The sequence below is a fragment of the Thermobia domestica genome, chromosome 1 (assembly GCF_964235325.1).
Source record: "Thermobia domestica chromosome 1, izTheDome1.hap1.1, whole genome shotgun sequence".
Lineage (NCBI taxonomy): Eukaryota > Metazoa > Arthropoda > Insecta > Zygentoma > Lepismatidae > Thermobia > Thermobia domestica.
This window is the reverse complement of record NC_137454.1, coordinates 314077391-314097910: the sequence shown is the minus strand read 5'-3', so window position 1 is coordinate 314097910 and position 20520 is coordinate 314077391. Positions and strand designations below refer to the sequence as shown.

General features: G+C 35.8%; 1 protein-coding gene across 2 annotated transcripts in view; it reads left to right on the top strand.

The window, feature by feature from the left end:
• LOC145662438 (uncharacterized) overlaps positions 1–17990 on the top strand; it is a 193978-nt gene extending 175988 nt beyond the window's left edge. Inside the window, exons 11-12 of one of the 2 annotated variants that reach the window (XM_081728023.1) lie at positions 2777–2975; positions 17561–17990. In XM_081728023.1, the coding sequence (XP_081584149.1) occupies positions 2777–2975; positions 17561–17692 (331 nt within the window). In that variant the 3' untranslated portion in view covers positions 17693–17990. The remainder of the gene's footprint in view (positions 1–2776; positions 2976–17560) is intronic. The other variant, XM_081728013.1, reaches the window with a different exon arrangement.
• Positions 17991–20520: the final 2530 nt, after the last annotated feature.

Below are 20520 nucleotides of genomic sequence, written 5' to 3'. Positions count from 1 at the left end.
CCTTTCTTTTCACAAATTAACTTCCCACAAAAATGTGTAGAGTTCGTCCTTTGGGCAAAAATGCTCCACAAATAACCAGACAATTAAGGTTATAGTAATCAAAAGATTACCCTGGCTATTTGAACAAACTCGTAACATATAAGCCTAAACGGGCACAAGTTGACCTCCTTTTGGTCCCCCGTTCAATTCCTGCCTCGGCTCCAATACTTCTATTATCTTTCGGCTTAAAACAAGAAAGAAAAATAACAGAAATATTAGCTTCTGAGAAACTGTGATTATACTCATATCACCAAGCACTTTTTTCCACACTTTTCACTCTCTTTGCCGTAATGCCCAATACATTCATTGGCCCAGTCTAACTTCACATCTAAACTCTGACACAAACAACGACACCATGCAAATAACTTGTACACGTTTTCGTTCCATACCGTCACCACTCATGCAATCGTGAATTAATAATCCATGCTGGCTGACAAACTACAGCTACGAAACCACGTTCCATCCTGTCCGAAGAAACTACGAATTTACGATCCGTCTCGGTTGGTGAATCACGAAAGAGTATGCGGGCTGAAGGCAACCACATACCACGAAACTACGTACCCTCACGTGACGCGCTAGCAAGTTTGAATGATTTCCATATTGACTCTAGTTTTCGCGCACTCCTACACTTTCCTTCTTTCTTTTTTTTTAAAAAAAACTAACAAAGATATAAGGAAATAAATATATATAACAGTTAAATTTAGCTTGATTTAAACAACATAATAACATATTGTATTTGTATTTCCTTTTTTTTTCAGTTTCTTTTACTCTCCCTTGCTTCTCGTTAGTCGTCATCATCTTGGGACGAGTCCATTGAGTCGCGAGCCGGGGGGTGTCCTCAAGGCGACTCGTTACAGTGTACGCAATCATAACATGCATGATGAAAAAATTAAATGAATGTGTCTCTTCATGTCACTTGAAACATTAGGACAAGTTTCTTTTCGTGGATATGTGCGTGGGTTTTCTCGGGGTTCTCCCGTTTCCTCCCACTTTCTTCATTTCACCATTTCTCATCACCATCTCCTATAGTCTAGTCGACATAGCCGTAGAACTTGAAACTTAAAGATTGCAAAGCTTTCTTTTCCTGGATAACCACAGAACTTCAATTACCACACACAGATAAACTGAAGTTAAAATGTTAACAGACTCAAGGCAGAACTAAGAAATACACTATTAAATGGATATTGTTCTATTTGACAAGCTTCTCAATGAGAAACTCAAACAATATTTTACCTTTGGTGAACATATTCCAGGGTTCGATTCCCGGTGGGAGAGTACACAGGTTTAATTTCGCAATCATTTACTTCCATTGGGCTAATTATCTGTCTCCTTTAGCATAAAGGGTATAATCGTTGGACAAAATTTCAATTATTTTTTAAACAAAATTTCTACGGTGCAAGTACTACAATATGATGTACGAGGGAGGATCAGAAACTAAAATTACAAGGCCCATATTTCTGGACTTTCGTCTGTTATAGCAGAATGAGGGGGGTGCAGTAAGTTTATTAAATGGAGTTGGCAACTGTCCACTTTCAGCCACCCTTCACCTATTACGCTAGTTGTAGGTAAACAGAAATGGCAACTCGTTTGGAAAACTGGTCCCTTGAAGAAGTCCTCTCTGTTATTTGATTTCTATGAGCGAAACATGTAACCGTGGCTGAAATACACCAGCAGCTAGTAGAGGTTTACGGAGAGTATGTTATGTCCCGTCAGTATGTTGCAGAATAGTGTCGAAAGTTTCCAGCAGATAGAGAGCGTCAGGAACGAGGAATGCAGTGGCCGATTCAACACAGCATTAACAGATTTAAACACAGCTCGCGTGGAGGATCTGATTCAGTACAATAGAAGGATCACGTTCCACGCGATTTCCACCTGTTTCCGCACTTGAAGGAGCACCTAGGAGGCCGTCGCTTCACTTCAGACGAGGAGTTGAAACACTTCGTGACAATGTGGCTGAACATGCAAGGACAGGATTTTTATCAGGGTGGTATCTTCAAACTCACCTCACGATGCGTCAAGTGCCTCAACCGATTGGAAACTATGTCGAAAAATAACCTAATGTATGTTTTATCTGTTGGCTGTATAGGTTGTATGAAATAATATATACACATTTCACTGCAGGCTTTGTAACATTACTTTCTCATCATTCCTTGTACTATTTAGTAGCATTTATGTACTAAATAGTACGTTTATTCATTATAAAGAATTGTTTATCTGCAAGTACAATATGTACAGTCTGCAGCAAAAAAACCTGCAACATGAGCATGTAAATTTATTGTGAAACTACGCCTAACAGCCCAGGGAATCAACATAACGTCTAAGTGGCATGAATCACGCCAGGAGAAACCTCGGCGTTCTCCCCTGCACACTTATTTTGGAGCAAAAGACTTCGTCGTTTCACAATAAACTTATATGCTCATGTTGCAGGTTTTTTTGCTGCGAACTGTACAAAGCAAGTATATGTCTCATGAAATGTTTTCTATACTGTATGTATTTGGTACAATGAACGCAATAAACACAATAAATTGCAGTACCGAATTTAAAAGCAGTATTGATGATCTGATAACAACCCCATTGAACCTTATTTATCTCACCTGTTCATAGTTCTTTAATGATCAGCAAGACTGCTCTTTTCACGTTTGTATGTCGCAGTCAATGTAAACAATAACCAATTACTTTTAAACATACTTGTAATTAAATAATTAAGTTAAATAATACATTTTCAATTTTATTTCAGGTACGAGCTGCTAATGGACGAAAGCAAAGAATTGAACGCGGACACGGATTCATACGTTGAAAGGATATTGGACGAAATCTATTACTACCAAATCTTGGACTTACCAAATATTCCAATGATTCAAGAAAAACTATATTTGTTGGTGATGTCACTGCCAATTCCGTTTCTTTGTAATCCATTTGCTCAACAAGCGCTAAAGGTAAATACTATTTTATATAAAGATTTAAGCTTTGGAAACTACGACTTGCAATAAGATATGCTTTGGTAAATGATTCCTTTATCCCATAAATGAAAAGAAAACTAATTAAACGGATTTGAATATGCGTCCTTTCATAGTTGTAAGATGCTAAAAGTGCGGAGAAGGTAATCGCTATGTCAAGAAGTTGAAATCATCCAATACTAGTATATGTTCTTTCCCAGATAGCACAGAAAAATTTTTTTTAAAATGTTTAAAAATTTGCAAAAGCAAACTAAAAAGTTTTCAAAAAACTTGCCTTTTCAAATGAGAAAATTTGCCGAAAGTTCAATGCAAATAGTTTGCAGCAAAGTTGCCTCAGAAAATGAAAACATCTGCCAATACAAACGAAATGTCTGCGACTGCACAGCAAGAAAGTTTGCCAGGACTTTGCTGCAAATATTTTGTGCAAATTTTCTTTGACAAAATTTCCGAAAATGAGCTGATAAATTTGATGAAAATATTAAAAGGTTTGCAGCAACATTGCAGAAAATGTTTTCACGATCGCAAGATCATGTTAGCTGCAAATTTATAAAGTGAAACCAAACTTTATGAAACATCAATTTTTTTATAATGTGGATTCGTCTTTTCTTAGTGGCAAGTATTAAACATCTTTAGCTACTTCCCAAAGATAAGAAATTTACGAACGATAAACGCACAGACAAAGGATATCGCAATTTATCTACTTACTCAACGATCATATCCCTGTACTTACTCTCACACACATTCACAAAATAACGTCAGGCTGCCTGGGTCAATAAAAACATCTGATAAGAAACCAGTGAGTTTATTCTGGAGTCCTCTGATGTATTGGCTTTTCTCGATTTTCACTTCCGGCTTGTTTTGTCACAGTTGATGTAGCGAAGTGAATTCTGGGTACTGTGAAGAGCATGAGACAGGTGGGAGGTGCTTTCAATACCCATCTCACCCTCTCACAACAGGAATGTACGACATATGCAAATGATATGTAAATGTTGTAGATAATTAATAAAAATTTAGATTAGCCAAAATAAAAAATAAAAAAATAATTTAGTGTCGGTAGAGCCAAAATACAAATAAAGTTAGAATTTACATTCCTGTAAACATGAGTTCTATATTAACGTCCCATTGCCCCGTTAGGGACAGTAATGCTGCTTGAAGCTCTGACTTAGGTAAGATATTATCTTAATATTTAGAAAATGTGAATTTATCATCAAATTGCATTAGTTAACTCTGGCAGACACAACAAATCCTGGAATGCCTGAAAGGTAAATAAAATTTTTTTTTAAAAATTACAAGTTATTTTTGTACTCACCCTGCGGCTAAGTATTCAATTAAAAACTCTACACACTTTCTAGAAAATGCACATATATTTATTTTTAATTTCACTACTGAACACACAACACCACACGCAATATATAGATATATACACACTAGATATTCAATAGATATATTTTTTTATCAACTTGATGACTGCTTAAATGAGTTTTTTTTTAATAATAGAGATCTCTCTCAAATTCAAATGTTCACTGTCACTAAACCGTTTAAACAAGATATTTCAATTCACAGTCACTGTAATTACACTTCACTCCAGATGATTCTCCGGGAGAGGTCCAATTATCCTTCATTGGAAGTCACTGTCTTTAGATGTTATCTTCTATTCAGAATAAAGTTTGTTTCATAGAAATTGCTGATAAAACACATTTTCATCTTATGTTTAATAAAATAATTCAATGATGTAAAAATGAAGTTCAGCTATGAACACATAGTGTTTTCACTTTTGGTATGCAACTGATATTCGTTTACTTGTCAGACATTTTCAGTTGTAACTTTGTCAATAACGATTATATACTTAAGCACCAAATAACATGTGGTTCTTCAAGATAAATATCTTTTTATAACAGATGTCCATATAACACTGTGCTCTATTCTTTACGGCTGAAGTTATGTATGTATGAAGATGTGACTTCAACTCTCAGTTTCTCATTAAAAAAAATATTGTCTGACATTGGTGACAGTCGATCTTCAACTAACTCTATGTTTTATTATCATTTCCTTTTGTTATACACACAAACGCTATCTTTTACCAAAACTCGCCTCCTTCGCGGCTTTCAAAAGTTTTTTTTTCATTGTCAGAGGATAGCGGGACTTTCTTTCACAAAGGGTTGCTTGCGAGAGTCCTGACGCGTGTATCCCTCTAGCGGTTACTGTTTCATTTTCGAATGTAAACAACCTCTCTCAGTGACCGATATCCTTTTCTGTTTACATTTATAATTAATGATATTACCGATTAACGAATTACAATTGACATGTAACAAAAGTTGAAAACCAATATTTAAATATCCTATTTTACATTTATACACTTGGGTGGAGTTGTCATTGTCAAAAAGCAGAAAAAAATACCAAATAACTTGTTGGTGGTAGACAATTGTCTTCTGCTACCCTCCATCACACTCCAAGGCATGCCGGGAGTGCCAGAATCAACATACTGAGTTTAAAATTAAGCAAAGAATAGCAAACTGCCAAAATAGCTATTCTATAAAGAAAATACGGTAAGGATCGCGATTCTATATGTTAATATAACGATATCGGATCTGTCCAAGAATTGTTAGAGGTTGGAATTTATATTCAAAAATATATTTCATATATCAGTACCTTCTGGTAACCCTGGAACAATATGAAAATTGAATTGATGAAGGTTCGCTGACTAGGCACCCAGAACTGTTGAACCACCCCCACCGGAGAGGTAGCGGTTCCATTAAAAGTGTAAAAATCGCGGTCAGTGAAACAATTTCTCACGTATTGTATTCGAAAATTCGTATCTAGGTATGTATAGTTTAACAAAAGATTGCTCAGCGACTTTCTGTCGCCAATTTTGTGTTGTCCATCCTTAGAATTTCTTTCCTTTTTTTATAATATATTTCTATAATAGTTATAACACATTGAAAGAATCTTGTTTATAGTATTTCTTAGATACTATAGGTTGGCAATATTTGGTACTGAAGGGATCACTAACCTCTATCTCCCTGAAGTTTCTAAAATCATGGAACGTTCCAACAAATATACAAAAGAAAGCAGTTTTCTGTTATGCCACTAAACTTAATGAAATTTTAAATAAAATAAAATAATATCAGAATGATTGCTTGAAATATAATGTATAAAGAATAACTAACTAATTAAATATATATATATTAAATCTGAATATAAAATTTAGATTGCATATGCAAATTTTATGAATAATAAAAATAAAAGAAATAAACATATCTTTGTTAAGCTTGCTCATAACAAATCCCCCTTTTGGAAGGTTGGGATATACTTGTGAAAAGATATCACAACGTTCTCACTTATGCTAATTAAACATGAATAGAGTTACCTAGAGTGAATACTATATATGACACTTTGATTAGAATTAATAAAATACAACTATCCTAGCAAATTTATGCGTATTTGTCTACCTATCTATCTATAGACTTGTATGAAAAAACTATATTACTAACAATACTATATATATAGAAATATGCTTTAACCTAATGTGATTATATGTGTGAATATAATAATATAAATACTAATTAATTAATATCTATGTATCCCATGATACGTTGGAGTTCCCATCTTGAGAATTTATGTTTCTGCATTCTCCTTTCCAGGTGTATTTTCTCACATGTTATATTTTTTTAATAAAAAAGCACTTCTCTTAATTATCTCCTTGCCTGTGTTGAGGTGTGCAAGTGTATAGACATTGGTGTCTGTCTTGTGGACTACTTTCCAGGGGTATAATATCCTCTTGCGGTGAACTTCTATTACAATTTAAATTTTTCTTTAACAACTACAGTATTATAGTGGATACAGGACATCCGAATATTCTTATTTTACTTCATTTCCCGATCGAGTGCTCTGATCCACGATGACAGACTTGCTTTAGTTCAAAGGTAATTTCATGATATTGATTCATATACGAAATTTAGAAACTATTGGTCATTGTCCTTGTTTGATGATTATAATTAACTGTAACCATCTTCAGTATCTGATGATCTTGTATGCGAGCCATCTGTGAATTTTCATTTCTAATTTGATTCTGAAATTTCATGGGAAAATTGTACATTTTTGACCTAATGGGTGTGGGATCAATTATTTCAATACAATGTTCATATCCTTTGATTGTTCCAGGTCTCTCGTCAAAAATATCACGATGTTTAATTAATAAAGAAGCTAACATGGCCTTTTGATCATTATTAAGTTCTACATAAGCGTTTACATGTTCGTGGATTACTTCTACATTGGTTTTCGTATCCACCTGTAACCATTCTGAGGGTGACAATACTCTTTCTTGCAGTTCCTTGATTGTTGGAAACTTTCTAAGCTTCAACTGTGGCTTGGGGTCAGTCTCATTTAGCTGCTCCCTTGAATTGCCATAAACCATTTGCTGCAATTCATCATGTCTCTCTACTTCACAAAAATTCTCTACCGTGATTGCATTATCAGCCTCACAATTAATTGTCTCCTCTATATATCTCAATACTAAATCTTGGTTATCTACTTCCACGTCTCGAAAATTTATTTCTACAGTGTGTGGCTTATGTAATACTAATAATCCTCTAGAATAATCTAACACAGCATGTGCTTCTACAAAGAACTGAGATCCAAGGATTAAATCACGATTAAGGTTTTTCACTATGATCCCTACTGTGTGAAATAGTTTCCCATTAATGTACAATGCTAATAGAGTTTGCCCCAATATAACAGCTACCTTTCTACCAAACGCAGAAGTAACTTTCATATTGTTACTTTTCAAAAAAGGAGGTGCGGGATTACTGTCCTTAACTGTGTTCCAAAGATTTTCACTCAATGCTGAGATGGATGATCCACTGTCTAGCAATGCATTGATTGACTGCGCATAAATCATTACATTAATTTCCGGTAAATGTATAATATTGTTTCGAGTCACAGGCTCGTCTCGAATATCAAGCAAATTATCAAATATCCCGTTTGCTTGTTCAAATACGGGTTTACTAATTAACACACTTTTACCATCTTTTAATACTAACTTAACTGAGTTATTTTCTATGTCACTACTTTGATCAAAATATTTCTTTTCTATTATCTTTGCACAAGTGACAATTTTCTTTTTCTTCTAATGACCTATATTCTAAAATCTTCAATGAAGTTTCTTTTTCATTGTGTATCATACTACCATTATTACTGTTTTGACTGTCATCGAGCACGCACTGGGGTTGGACCACTAGTTGGATACTGGGTTCGTTATTTCGGATGTCAAGTATCAACTCTTCCTCAGTGCATGCTGGAAATTCTCATTGTTCATTGCGATTGTTTTCCCTTGCACTGGTTGTATTTCCTTGTGCTGTGTAAGTGTTGGAAGTTTGTCTGCTGTCATATGTTTCTAATACTTGAATTTGTTCTGTGTCATCATATGTGTTCCTGTTATTATTATTATTACTACTACGGCTGTAAAAATTCCTTGTATTTACACCCCGTGTACCTCTCTGTGGTCTCGTGTTTTGATGAGATGCGTTTTGAGAATTGTGTCTGTTATTTCTGGATGATTGATTTTCAGTATTTCGGCCACGCCCCCTTGAGGTCTCTTCATTTGCATTTGAATTTCTTTCAGTCCTTTCTACGCGACCTCTTGCATTTCTAGAGTAAGGACCACGGTTTTGTCTGTGAACACGATTGTACCTTTGTGGCTGTGTGGTCTCGTGTTGTTCACGTGTGACCTCTAGCATATTAATGCTCCTCCTCTGAGGGACATTAATCCTATCCTGGTATGAATACTGAACTTCCGTCACAAGCGTGAGTAATTCTGAAATAGTTTCTGGTTTTGTGGCTATTATAATCCTGAAAAGAGAAGGCGAAAGTTGGCGCGGAAGAACCTTTAACAGGATTTTCTCTTCAAGGGGAGGGTCTAAGACCGCATTTAAGTAGAGCAAGTGGAGCAAGTACTCCGATGCGCTTTTGTGTACTTTTGGATTGAATTGACTTGTCAATATGTTTGCTCTTAAAGCAGCTAATCTTTCTTGGTTCAAATATGTGGCTTTAAATGCTGTTATAAAGTCTGAATATGTAACAATCTTGCTTCTCATGACTTTAAACCATTGCAAGGCACTACCTTTTAATGTGCGAGAGATGAAGGACAGACGTGCTTCAGTGTTGACACCAGTTAGTTCAAAATAATTATCTAGGTCAACAAGGAAGCTATAAGTCTGGGCTTCATCTTCTAATCCTTGAAAACATGGTAACTTTAAATCTCTATGTAAAAAGGAATTCATAGCCGTTGCCAAGGCAACCTGACTATCCATCTGAGTTAATGACTGTGCAGGTGGTGAGCTTATTAGTTGAAACGTATTATTACCTACTGCCCTTGAACATGATGGCAATTCCTGTTCTAATTGAAAGGTTACACTGTCTGACCTATTACCATTGCCTGTATTTTCATTATTGACATGCATTCCCCTACATTCTTCGCCTTGTGTCCTATCTTGTAACCTACTTATTGAATTACATAATTCTTGAACTTTCTTGTTGGTAACATTATCTAATGCAATAAGTTTTCCTTCTAAATTTTGCACTTTTTCTATTACATCTTGTTTGAACACAGTATTGCCCTCACTAATTTTTCTCTCTATGTCTTCTTGCAAAATGACCTGTCCTGCGATTACATTTTCTAACTTATCTTCAAATTCTGATCTTGTGTGAACTATTTCATTTTGAATAGTGTTATTTTTTTCTCTTCTAATGTGACTAATTTTGAACCTATTTCTGTCCTAACACTTACAATTGAATTTTCAGTGGCCTCAATCCTATCGTTTACCTTTCCCAATGCACCATCTACTTGATTTACTGTTTTCTCAAGATCATTATGTAACTGTTGCTTTGTATTTTCGAGAGCTTTAAATAGTCTTTCTTCTAAATCCTTGTGAGCATTTTCAAAATCCCTACGCGCATTTCTAATTTCTGTATTTGTATTCTCTAATTTTTCTTCAACCTGCAAAAGTTTACTTTCTATTTCTTTTTGGCAAGCGTTCGTTTGATCTAACTTACGATTTGTACAATCTATTTTCCTTTCAGTATTATCAATTTTCTGTTCTATTTCCTTCTGTGAAGCAACTATCGTTAATTTTATAAATTCCATAAGATTTCTCATTTCCTCATTATTTACTCTTAATGGTGGTACTACAGGATTACTTGGCCTAGCTTTCTCTTTATCTCCTGTCTCTTCTTGACTACGTTCTACCTTATCACCTTCTGATTGCCTAACTTCTAATGTTTCTCTCCTATCACCTGTTGATACTTCACCTATTTCTTGGACATTTATTATGTCTTCCTCTGAAGGACTCAACCTTTGTGCATAATCTAAGAATACCATATTTTCATCCATCTTTCTCTTTTGTGACCGAGTCAATACCATTAACTTTCTCTAAAAATTCTCAAAATTATCTCTAAAATTCGAATTTTGAAATCCTATATAAAAATTATCTCCCCCTTTATTGTTTACATCTAAAACATAACTTTTGTATTAATGAGCTTCATACTTAATTATGTAACAATTCTTGGACCAGATATGGGAAAATATATTCGCGAATAGTTAATTTTGACTTGTGATGATAAATTCTCATTTGCAATAAATGACAAATGCAGCATTTAATCTAGCAACACGCTGGAGAGATTTTATGTAACACAATGACCAGCGTGATCAAGCCCCACGCTGGGCGCCAAATTCTTGTGAAGAGCATGAGACAGGTGGGAGGTGCTTTCAATACCCATCTCACCCTCTCACAACAGGAATGTACGACATATGCAAATGATATGTAAATGTTGTAGATAATTAATAAAAATTTAGATTAGCCAAAATAAAAAATAAAAAAATAATTTAGTGTCGGTAGAGCCAAAATACAAATAAAGTTAGAATTTACATTCCTGTAAACATGAGTTCTATATTAACGTCCCATTGCCCCGTTAGGGACAGTAATGCTGCTTGAAGCTCTGACTTAGGTAAGATATTATCTTAATATTTAGAAAATGTGAATTTATCATCAAATTGCATTAGTTAACTCTGGCAGACACAACAAATCCTGGAATGCCTGAAAGGTAAATAAATTTTTTTAAAAAATTACAAGTTATTTTTGTACTCACCCTGCGGCTAAGTATTCAATTAAAAACTCCACACACTTTCTAGAAAATGCACATATATTTATTTTTAATTTCACTACTGAACACACAACACCACACGCAATATATAGATATATACACACTAGATATTCAATAGATATATTTTTTATCAACTTGATGACTGCTTAAATGAGTTTTTTTTTTAATAATAGAGATCTCTCTCAAATTCAAATGTTCACTGTCACTAAACCGTTTAAACAAGATATTTCAATTCACAGTCACTGTAATTACACTTCACTCCAGATGATTCTCCGGGAGAGGTCCAATTATCCTTCATTGGAAGTCACTGTCTTTAGATGTTATCTTCTATTCAGAATAAAGTTTGTTTCATAGAAATTGCTGATAAAACACATTTTCATCTTATGTTTAATAAAATAATTCAATGATGTAAAAATGAAGTTCAGCTATGAACACATAGTGTTTTCACTTTTGGTATGCAACTGATATTCGTTTACTTGTCAGACATTTTCAGTTGTAACTTTGTCAATAACGATTATATACTTAAGCACCAAATAACATGTGGTTCTTCAAGATAAATATCTTTTTATAACAGATGTCCATATAACACTGTGCTCTATTCTTTACGGCTGAAGTTATGTATGTATGAAGATGTGACTTCAACTCTCAGTTTCTCATTAAAAAAAAATATTGTCTGACATTGGTGACAGTCGATCTTCAACTAACTCTATGTTTTATTATCATTTCCTTTTGTTATACACACAAACGCTATCTTTTACCAAAACTCGCCTCCTTCGCGGCTTTCAAAAGTTTTTTTTTCATTGTCAGAGGATAGCGGGACTTTCTTTCACAAAGGGTTGCTTGCGAGAGTCCTGACGCGTGTATCCCTCTAGCGGTTACTGTTTCATTTTCGAATGTAAACAACCTCTCTCAGTGACCGATATCCTTTTCTGTTTACATTTATAATTAATGATATTACCGATTAACGAATTACAATTGACATGTAACAAAAGTTGAAAACCAATATTTAAATATCCTATTTTACATTTATACACTTGGGTGGAGTTGTCATTGTCAAAAAGCAGAAAAAAATACCAAATAACTTGTTGGTGGTAGACAATTGTCTTCTGCTACCCTCCATCACACTCCAAGGCATGCCGGGAGTGCCAGAATCAACATACTGAGTTTAAAATTAAGCAAAGAATAGCAAACTGCCAAAATAGCTATTCTATAAAGAAAATACGGTAAGGATCGCGATTCTATATGTTAATATAACGATATCGGATCTGTCCAAGAATTGTTAGAGGTTGGAATTTATATTCAAAAATTTATTTCATATATCAGTACTTTCTGGTAACCCTGGAACAATATGAAAATTGAATTGATGAAGGTTCGCTGACTAGGCACCCAGAACTGTTGAACCACCCCCACCGGAGAGGTAGCGGTTCCATTAAAAGTGTAAAAATCGCGGTCAGTGAAACAATTTCTCAAGTATTGTATTCGAAAATTCGTATCTAGGTGTGTATAGTTTAACAAAAGATTGCTCAGCGACTTTCTGTCGCCAATTTTGTGTTGTCCATCCTTAGAATTTCTTTCCTTTTTTATAATATATTTCTATAATAGTTATAACACATTGAAAGAATCTTGTTTATAGTATTTCTTAGATACTATAGGTTGGCAATATTTGGTACTGAAGAGGTCACTAACCTCTATCTCCCTGAAGTTTCTAAAATCATATGGAACGTTCCAACAAATATACAAAAGAAAGCAGTTTTCTGTTATGCCACTAAACTTAATGAAATTTTAAATAAAATAAAATAATATCAGAATGATTGCTTGAAATATAATGTATAAAGAATAACTAACTAATTAAATATATATATTAAATCTGAATATAAAATTTAGATTGCATATGCAAATTTTATGAATAATAAAAATAAAATAAATAAACATATCTTTGTTAAGCTTGCTCATAACAGTACGATGCGCGCGCACTCGGATATATTATCACATATTTGCTTTCAGCAAATTTTCGAAACAAGTTTTTTAAAGAAATGCAAACTGTTTGCGACGGCAAACTTTCAACGCTATATTTTCAAAGAAGATGCAAGTTAATTGCAGTGGTGAATTTATTTTTACAAATCTGAAAATTTGCAGATCATATTGAAAGCTTCTAATAAATATTAAGAAATTTTGCCTCCGCAAACTTTCAGATTGTTAGCTCCACTAAACGAAGCAAAAATTTGCCGCAAGTATTCGTGCTATCTGGGTTAGAAATACAATGAAACCTGTCTTTATTAACCACCATCGGTTTTATTAGGAAGTGACTAACTTATAGGAAATATATACGAGGAAGGATCAGAAACTAAGGTCACATGGCCGACATTTCCGGAGTTTAGTCTGTTATAGAGGAATAAGGAGTGTGTGGTATTTTTAATACATAAAGTTGGCAACTGTGCAGAGTTTCAGCCACCCACCACCTACGGCGCTAGTTGTAGGTAATCACAAATGGCGACTCGTTTGGAAAAGTGGTCTCGCGAAGACGTCCGCTCAGTTATTCCATTTCTGTGGGCGGTAACATGTAACCGCCGTCGAAATTCATCGACAGCTCGTAGTTTACGGACAGACTGTAATGTCGTAGAATGGTGTCAAAGTGACAATGCGCTAGACCGCATACAGCCCAGATCACGACGCTACTGAAGCAGTTTTGCTGGCACATCATCGATCATCCTTCCTACAGGCCCGAACCTCGCTCCAAGCGACTTTCACCTGTTCCCGCACTTAAAGGAGCACCTAGGAGCCCGTCGCTTCGCTTCAGACGAGGAAGTGAAACACTTCCTAACAACATGGCTGAGCACGCAAGAACAGGATTCTTACTAGGAAGGAATCTTCAAACTCACTACACGATGCAACAAGTGCCTCAACTGATATGGAGACTATATCGAAAAATAGCCTAATGTATGTACTATCTGTTGACTGTATTGGTTGTATGAAATAATATATACACATTTCACTGCAGGCTTTGTAACCTTACTTCCTGATCACTCCTCGTATTTTGAAGCAAAAGTTATTTTAGATCTAATAAGCACTCATAATGCAGCCACCAATTATTATCTACATATTACAGGGTTTTCATAAAGTATGGAAGGGATTTAATTCGCTTATAATTTACATAAAAATGCTCATATTGAAATCAAATAAAGTGCAAACGGTAGCGGAAGGATTAAATTTTTACCTGTAATCTGCACCAGCTCAGTTCATTCACCGCCACAACTCCAACTGGGCGCCACTAGGAATCGACTTCTGTGGGCTGTTGATGATGCTTTCCCTTACCCTGCTCACTGTTGCAGGCGATGTTGGCGACCTCCCACTTCGAGGACGATCCAGGACGCTTCCTGTCTCCAAGAACTTAGCATGCCACTTTCGGATTGCACTCTCAGTCGGTGCCGGCTTTTTGAACTCTTTGGTGAACTTTCGACACATCAGAATTGGTGATTTTAGCTCTGCCTACCACAGAACACATTGCGCTTTCTCTTTCACCGACGCCATCTTTGATACGGAAACAATGTTGCCAACTAAAAATTTAATCCTTCCGCTACCGTTTGCACTTTATTGGATTATGAACATTTTTATGAAAATTATAAGCAAATTAAATCCGTCCAGACTTTATGAAAACCCTGTACTTTGTATTTTATAAATAAAACCAGCTGAAATGCCCATTCCTCACACAGAGAGAATAGGTTTATGCAAAATATTTGAATCTCCTTTCCCCTTGGAATAGATATTTCAATGCAAGTGTAATGAAATTATAAAAATACAGGACATACTCTACTTTTAGCATAAATATTGAAGCACTTTATCTCCTAGAACACGTCCTTTAGTCAAATTAATATAATTAAAAATCCAGCATGAGGTGAGTACTACTCGTATGCTCTAAAATTCATTTCTAACGGATCAGCCGTTTTCTCGACCTCAAAAATTATGAACTCGACATTAATGTCAGGTATTTTTGATATTTTATTTTCCACCGCTCTCTCTCTCTCTCCCTCTCTCTGAGGCTTAATTTTGACTTAAATTCCATTGGGAGCGTCATTATTTACTTTAGCAACTCCAAAAACTGTAAATTGCATACTAATTTCGGTCATTTTGGAGTACTTTTACATGTCAGCCCTTCCAATTCCCACCCCTTGGAGTGTCTTACTCCAACAGTATTTTTTTTCCAAATTGTAAGTCGTATCTTTACCAAATTTGGTTGAACTTGCTCCAGGCGTTCCACAATTACACTGAACCTACATATTTACGTACATACATCCGCTATGTATAAGCAAGGTCTTTGGCGCTGTACCTGTCAGAATATAAACAACTGAATTTAATTCCCAATCTAGCTGACATGCCTTTCTTGCCTAAAGTTAGATTTAAAAGTCATCCGAATTGTCACCTAACAGCTTAGCGACCCCAAAAGCTGTGGATTCGATACTAATCTCGGATCATTTAAGACATTTTATTTTTCAGCCCTTTTCACCCCACCCCCCCTGCCGACGGAGACTAAACTTGGACACAAACGGTTTGGGGAGTGTGACTATTCGTCTCAATCACACCGAAAAATATAGATTCGATACTATCAGTTGTTTTCGATAATTTTTGTCCCAACCCGCTACTCCTGGCTGTGATAGAGTGCCTTATCCAACAAGTACTGTTTTCATATTGCAAGTAATATGTGAAACAAGTTTAAAATTATTTCAGAGTTATGCTGCAACATATATAGATAGATATACAGATGATGATCAGAAAAATGGAAACATCTGAACGAAATTGCAACTTACCAGATTACTATGGTGTCGGGTCACCTTTCGCCTTCAGAACAGCCTTGATGCGACGTGGGATGGAGGCATAGAGGTCGTGATGGGCGGAGACACTTCAGATCATAAGCTTCTTTGGGCGTTCTCCACACATAAACACGGCCCGTGGTTGGGAATAGGGTGAAGGATGACTCATCCGACCATATCACACGTTTCCAGTCCTCAACGGTCCAAGTTGCATGGTCGCGGCACCATTTGCGGCGTGCGAAAGCGTTATGGTCCCTGATAAGCGGTTTGGCCCATGCAACACGACCCCGTAAGTTCATGTCATGTAATTCGCGGCGGACTGTGATTGTCGAAACAGGGTGGGGGAGGTGCTGATTGAGTTCCTCCGTCACTTGCTCCGCAGTGGCACGACGGCTCTGTGCGACAATGCGCTTTAATACCCGGCTTCCGCCCACTGTTCCGTTTCCCCGATGTGGTTTTCCCGTGTGTTGTGTAGGCTGTCATCACCTTCGACACTGTCCCATGCGACACACCTAACACAGTATCCACTGCCGTCACACTCACTCCACATAACCGCGCACCAACAATTTGCCCTCTTTGAAAATCTGAGAGGTCTCCCATTTTACACTCTACCTCCGTCTGCTGCAGCCACTGGACACTGCTGTTCCACTGCGCCTGACGTAGTATAGAGACCGACCTAACACACCACCACCAGCGGTCCGGCGCTGCGGGCGCCACGACATCACTGCCAACCCATACATTTGACGTGTTGCAAACTACAGGTGTTTCCATTTTTCTGATCACCATCTGTACATACACACACATTTATAAACAAAATATAGATATACGAGCAACGCCTTCCGTGTTATTAAGTATTCTGGCCTTTGGTAGGTTCTTGGACTATTTTTACTTTTTATTTTTAAATTTTCCATTTGGAGCTGGAAATGTTTCTTCCACGTTTCTTGATCTTCAGCTTCTTCTAGTTTTCAAATCATCGTTCAGTTGTGTTCTTCCTATTCCTCGCTTTCCTTTCATCTTTCCTTCTATGGCGGTATGAAGAAGACAATTTCTTTGCAAGATGAGTCCAATCCAATTGACCTTCCTACGAAGGATGCTGGCTAAAAGTATCGCTCCCTCTAAATTCCCAATCCAGCTGACATGTCCGTTCTTGCCTAAACTTGGGAAGGCACCTAACAGCTTAGCGACCCGAAAACTATAAATTCGATAGTAATCCCGGTTGTTTTTTACATATCACCCCCGTTTCTACCCCCTCTAGGGTGCCTGAACGTAGACTTAATCATCAGAAGTGTCATCACTCATCTAAGCAACCCATAAACTATGAATTCGATATTAATATCCATCATTTTTATTATTTATTTACACGTTACCTATAGTTTAATATGGGATCAACCTGACCACCACCACCTAGATATCAACTCTGGAACCATGCACACACTACCTACTCGACTACTGTGAAGTTTCATTAGCACATTACTTCGTTAACCAGTCACATGAGGAAAAAAGTTTCCATCAATGAAGTATATGTGAATGTCACTATGCCAATAATTCTTTCGTAAAGCTTTCAAAATAGTGCTTCATAAATGCAACTTGTTTACTTTTCAGTACATTCAAGAAGATATTATTGATGGACCAGTAGGCCTTATTGAACATTGGCTCCAGCAACGCTCCATTCCCAAAATGCTGCCCCAGAGAAGACGTAAGAGGACGACGACAGGCAGCTTAAGACGACCTTAACACTTTTATTCAACAGCATACGCGATGTGTTACATGATACACTCTGGAAATAGATTTCAGACTGATATTCTGTGCATAATACTTTAATGTACTGTACTTGTTTTCGGCAAGTATGTATATGTATATAATTAAAACATTGTATTTTACAAAAATCCAGTATTAATTTAGAACAACTATGGGAGAATAACAAACCTATCATCACTTTATGAAGAAATGTATTGCCACGAATAAACCGAAACTGGAAATTCCCAAATCTTTGGTAATTTTCATGCAAATTAACGACTTCTTACTTGAAAAAAGAAGTAATTTGCGTCTTTTGGATCATTTTAAAATAATATTTTAAAGTACTTTTAACAGAAGCTATATTGCAACAATTTTATATTCAAATATTATCTAATAGAAACAATTCCAATACGTTTATTTGTGTGTAACTAAAGACGAAACTTTTTCGCTAATGCGAAATGTTAAAAAAAAAAAAAAAAAAAAAAAATGCGTATATGTTTAAAGAAACCTCAAACTTTTCGTTTCAGGGCCAGAAATCACATATTTTAGCGAATTTCGGCATTACTTGCGATAAATGCGAATAAAAGCGAAAAAGTGGAATTCTTGCAGTTTATTGCTAATCATAACTAAAAAGCGCATTTCCAATATTATTTAACTTAAAAATCGTTTCATTTTATCGCAAACGTGCACGACGCTAAATTAATTTCTCCATAAATTCGTAAACTTGTATGGCGTGATGTCATCTTCTGGGATTTTCAACGCCTTTTTGTGCGTCATTAAGGACCTTTATGCTCACCTTATTGTTGGTGAAACGAAAAAACTTACAAAATAAATTAGAGTTAGCTCAGGCAGGAAAATTTGGGTCTGCTACTGCAGAGTTAATTGAAAAGGGTAGTGCTTCTCACCAGGCTGAAGTTGAAATAAAGTTGAAAACCTGTGTGTCAAAAGTATTGATGAAACTGTAAAATTAGACGCAAGCAACTGACAACATTCTGTGTGGAAAGTTTACGAAAAGCTCTGCGAGCTATTTGATCCAGATACTGTTTCACTTCATAAAGATTTAGACATCAACAGAACTGAACTGTAGTTTAAATCGTTGACTGTCTTTTGTGGTGAAAATGTTCATGATCTGTTGGTTGCTTACGATGAATTTAAAAATAAGGTTATTGAAGTTCTCAACAGTGAGGATAAGGAAGTTGACATTGTATCGCTGTTAAACAGTTTAAAATTAATCATAGGTCATTTGCAGTCAGCTCGTTACGTTCTATATGGTTGCCAATCTCGAGTGTTAATGCCTAGAGATTCTTTTCCAAGTATAATATGATTGTTACTGACAGGACAACAAATTGAAAAGAAGAATTGGTTAATGTCTTCCTGCATGTTATCCTTTAACTAAGGATGAGGTTAGAGGAAGTGTTTAAATTTTTGCATTAATTTCTGTGTTTCAGTGAATACATTAGCTAGAGTGTGCACCTAATCAAGGTGTATCCTCATTTTTGTATTAGATACACCTTACTACCAAAAATATACTGTTTACAAAATAAATGCGACATAAATGCGAAAACTGTGATAATTAATGCTACAAAATTTCAAAATTGTTGCGAAAAAGTTTCGTCTCTACGTATAACGTATTCACACATTGTTTCAACAGAGATATAGAATACAGTTTTAGAAATGAAAGTGTTCAAAGAATATTCAGCTACTAATATTTAAAAAAAAAAAAAAAAAAATGTCCATACAAAAGTGCAGTGAGCGTGTTAGGCTGATGTTCATATGATCCCTCCTTGTAACTTGCGAGTCACACCGTCCGCTTAATGCCTCAGACCAGTGGCTCTCAACCTTGTTTACCAGGCTTCCCTTTGTAGACACAGCGTACTTCACGCTTTCTTCTACCCACTCGTTGGTTATATATGTTTTTTTTGTCTGTCCCCTTCAGTGATTTTAGATGAAGCATTCAATTCTCAAATCTTAACTAATAATAACCATATTCTTGCTAGTTTATATTTATTTCCATATCATTATAGCGCAGTATTATGTATTACCAGCTTTGTTCTTAATTAAACCACAGTTTTCACACTTTTACTCTAATAGTGACTTTGTGTTTGTAAGGTACTTAATTTAACGCCCCTTTGTTACGATATTCGTAATATTTGTAATCACGAATATAGTTTATTTCTGACAGTAGCTGGTTCATTCCTCTCACCCCGACAGATTGGGAAACCACTGCCTTAGACTGCTCAAACATGCCAACCGATTTTGGATTTTAATTGTGGTGAATCAGGAAAGGACTCAGTTGATTTAAGTAATAACTATAAAAACGATGGAAATATATATAGAAAGAGGATTTTATGAAGACGGTAAAAAATGCAAAGCAATTGGACCTTTTGAGTGCAGTGAGAAATAGGAAAATAAGGTATATTTTTACCATAGCTCTTACGATAGGCTCTCCATGGTGGCTTCAATTGAACCCTTTTAAATTCTATCGTATATTTTTATACGGTAGGGTAGTATCTTCATTATTGGATTAAAAACTACTAATAAAGCTTTTTTAGATCGTGTTCTTTTGTTATTTTTTTCAAGTATGGAGGCATTGTAGAATACGTTACGTATGGTTTCACGACTCTTTGCGTCGAGACATTGGGGGTGATGACGTTATAACTAAAAAAATAATTTTCTGTTAGGCTTCTTTTTATTATTTTTAATGGGCTTACTTTTGCACCTAGAAGACTGAAATTTTGCACACACATTCAGTGCACCCCTTAGTACTGTTCAGACTTTTTTCAGATCTCTGCGTTAACACAGGAGTCTGGAGGGGCAAAAAGATA